The sequence below is a fragment of the Cloeon dipterum genome, chromosome 4, assembly GCF_949628265.1.
Source record: "Cloeon dipterum chromosome 4, ieCloDipt1.1, whole genome shotgun sequence".
Classification (NCBI taxonomy): domain Eukaryota; kingdom Metazoa; phylum Arthropoda; class Insecta; order Ephemeroptera; family Baetidae; genus Cloeon; species Cloeon dipterum.
Window position 1 is genome coordinate 17,470,551 of NC_088789.1, and position 3,703 is coordinate 17,474,253.

Sequence of the window (3,703 nt, forward strand, 5' to 3'; positions counted from 1 at the left end):
AATCAACACGATACGATGCATTTGACTTCGGTTATGTAATAATTTTTTATTTAATTAAAATTTTTATTTCCTGGAAACTTTCGACAGTTATAGTTTCCTGTTTTGCTTTGAAAACTGGATCCTGAAATGAGAGAATTGAAATTTATCGTTTTGAAAAATTGTGTCAAGCCTGAAGTCAACTGAAATGAACTATTTGGTGTGAAAAATTATTTCAATAAATCGCAAAAATTTGTTACAATGTCATAAAAATACAAAAAGTGGGACTTATTTGTCCACTTTTCAATAGAAAAAAAAACTCCTGAACAAAATCGGATAAAGTGGAAGATTAACGCCAAGAAGCAATGGTCGGTTGGTTTGTTTGCGTCTTGAATACGAAATGCGGCCGGCGCAAATAAACAAAAGCTGGGGAGCTCATCCGAAACCGGCAATTACGGGGATTCGTCATGTTTTCCTCCAAAAGCCGCTGCTTTCGTCAATGGAAGAGGTTTCTGGTGTTGGCGGTGAGATGCATCTGGCATGGTAATAAATTATAATGGACCAATTTTATCCACTATTAGATTGGAGGTTCCCATGAAAAGGCTTCCAGCGCCGATGATGCTTTTTTGTTGGCGCGGCCAAAAGAGGCTCTTAATTTGCACCTTGGCCCGGACAGAGACACAAACGCGGCGTCATTTCGACCAGCATGCACACGTCTCTAAACGTGGAATAATACCAGAGATGGATCCCTACACCAAATAAATAGGTGCTACGTGGATAAATACATAAGAAGACTGGCGCCAACGCGGATAAATTGCTGTACCACAATTGCTCTCTGCCGCCGCCGCCGCCGCCGTCGACAAAAACCAACCGTGTGTTTCTCTTTCTTCCTTTCGACGTCTCGAAAATTGCGTTTCCATTGTTGGCACGTTTGTTTCTCTTTCTCCCCTGCTGCTGCTCCACAATTGCTTTGTTTTATCGCGAAAATATGTATACGTATTAATAAATTAGAGATGCTATGTTTTCAAATTAAAGTCTCTCTGCGTGTTAAATTTTACAAGGCATCTTTTTTGAACCGATGTTCATGAAATATTCATATAGTTCTAGCAGAGGTTTGAAATTTTATTTAACATTTTTACTGAAACTCGTATTTTCCGATATTTACGGGAACTCGAATTTTGAGTTTTATAATTTTTTAGTTTTTTTTTTTCAAATTTGATCAAAGAACAAAAATGTAGACACCGTTGAACTCATCTCGTCAATTGACGCCAACTTTCCTGTCGATCTTAAAGTGGTAGGTCAAATGTCAAGGTTACCAATATCGAATTTTTGAAATGGGACGCAAATTTGAAAACAAATATATAAAGAATTTTTTGTTTTTGAATTATCGACTTGTAGAGCGGAAAAACTTTCAATAAAAATTTCAAAGTCTAGGACGACATTTTGTCTTAATTTTGTAATAAACAACCTAAAAAACAAAAACCTTAAATTTGGTGCTTTTCACGTAAACAACAACCATGCTCATTGTAGGTGGGTAACAATCACCCTGTTTGAATTGTTTCCGATTTTAACGTCGGTTTGATTGTTGGCGACAATGCAACAACCATCAACAATGAATGTGACATTGTTATCATAATGTTAACCCAATAATTCCTTTCAAAACAATGAAAACAACCATGTAATTGATTGGTATTGTTTGCATTTTTTAAATTAAAAATTCTTTGATCGGATAGATGAAAAAGAATTAATTTTTTTTAAACTACATAACTAAAATATATTTCAAATTAATATGTACTTCTTATTGCCAAACCGTAATATTTATTTTATTTTTCCTTATTCTGGGGAAAGGGCTAAATGAAATGTTATTTGTTTTCTTTCAAGAACAAGTGTTTATTTGGTGTTAAAATTCAGTGTGGTTTTTCCTGACCAGGTTGTGGAGGCGAGGCTTCCTCAGGTTTCGGCGGCGTTGAAGGGTTGTCGGGGGTGCTTGTTGTTGGGTTTGGGGAGGCTGGGTGGTGGGGAGGGTTTGGAGTTTCGGTTTGGTTTCGGGCTTTTTGGTGAGGGGCTGTGGCTGTGGGGGCTTGGTCGTCCCCTGAGGTTGGTGGCGACCTCTGGGCTCCCAGGTCTTTGGGCGCGTGATTGGTTTTTGTGGGGGTTGGTTTCGTTGGAGGCCTGTTTGGGGCTCAGTCTGTTGCCGCTGGCGGCGGCGGTAGTGTGTTGGGGGCAGGGGGCGTTTGCCGACTTTTCGGGGTTGTCGGGGATTGTTCCGGGTCTTTGGGCGAGCGATTGCCATCGCCTGTCGCCTGTGGGGGCGTTGGGGATTGTTTAGGGGCCGTGGGGGTTGGTTTCTTTCCCTGCGAGGGAGGCGGCGTTGGTGTTTGGGCTTTGTCTCGGTTTGGGGCCGTCGCTGCTGGCCTCGTTGGGTCTGAGCCCGTCGTAGAGTTCTTATGTAGTTTGTCGGGGGCAGAGCGATTTCGTCATTTTCGTAGAGTTTTCGGGGGTTGTTCCACGGGTGGGAGTTGTAGCTATTTGCTGGTGGGGAATTGCGCCAGGTGCGGCGTCGGGGGTTTGTTGGCGGCAGGGAGCGTTTCTCGATTTTTTGGGGCTGTCGGGGATTGTTCCGGGTCATTGGGCGAGTAATTGTCATCGTCTGTCGCCTGTGGGGGCGTTGGGGATTGTTTAGGGGCTGTGGGGGTTGGTTTCTTTCCCTGCGAGGGATGTGGCGTGGATTTTTGGGGTTTGTCTCGGTTCGGGGCTGTCGCTGCCGGTCTTGTTGGGGCTCAGTCTGTTGCCGCTGGCGTCGGCGGTTATTTTTGGGGGGCAGGGAGCGTTTGCCGACTTTTCGGGGGTTGTTCCAAGGGTGGGAGTTGTAGCTATTTGCTGGTGGGGAGGTGCGCCAAGTGCGTCGTTTGGGCGGGTTTGTCAGGGTTCGGTCGTGTCTGGTGTCGGAGGTCAAATACTCATCGTTTCCTCGGTCTTCTGGGGTCCATCCGGTGTCGATCCTCTTGTCCTGGTCGTCGGGCATCCTTCTGGCGTCGATCTCGTAGAGGGTGCAGAGCAGCATCATCGTCAGGGCGGTCGTGGTTCTCATCTTGGCGTTCTCAGCAGGAGAGTTGTGCACTGTTCCAGGAGTTGGCAGTGTTTGAATTGTTTCCTGATTGTAACCTCTATATATAACCTCGGTTTGATTGTTGGCGGCAGTGCAACAACCACTGCTGCTCACCAACAATCAATGATATACATATTGTTTAGGCTAGAGGTAAATTTCCTTTTTGAATAAATACATAACAAATCACAATTTTCAATGAGGAAACACAGTGCTCGCTGCTTGATTAGATTTTAAATTTCAAAGCTCCAGATTTACAAAAACGTCACACCGTTCGACTCGTAGTAACCTCCTCTAGATAGCTACAGCATTCAAAGGGTTTCAACCCCTTTTACACAGAAAATTACGCGGCTAATTGAGCCTGCATATAATTAAAAATTGCTAAAATTCAATCTGATCAATCATCCTTCTTTCTCCCTAGAATGAAGGTATTAAAGACCTTCCAAAGATTGGTAGAAATTAGGAAACTGCTGTTGTGCAGGCAGCACAATTTAGCATTCATGTAATCATTTCTCTTCATTTTTTTAATTTTTTAACCTTTGACTGCTTCAGCTATCTAATAGGCAATCACAAAGAAAATCGACCTGAAAGACGGTATAGAATCCGTCTAAAACATTTGTA

The 3,703-nt window shown here is 43.2% G+C and overlaps 1 protein-coding gene across 1 annotated transcript; it reads right to left on the bottom strand.

The window, feature by feature from the left end:
• Positions 1–1,876: 1,876 nt before the first annotated feature.
• LOC135942393 (activating signal cointegrator 1 complex subunit 2 homolog) lies at positions 1,877–3,067 on the bottom strand. The gene has a single exon (XM_065488491.1). The coding sequence runs from the start codon at positions 3,065–3,067 to the stop codon at positions 1,877–1,879; it is 1,191 nt and encodes a 396-aa protein (XP_065344563.1).
• Between the last annotated feature and the right edge of the window lie 636 nt (positions 3,068–3,703).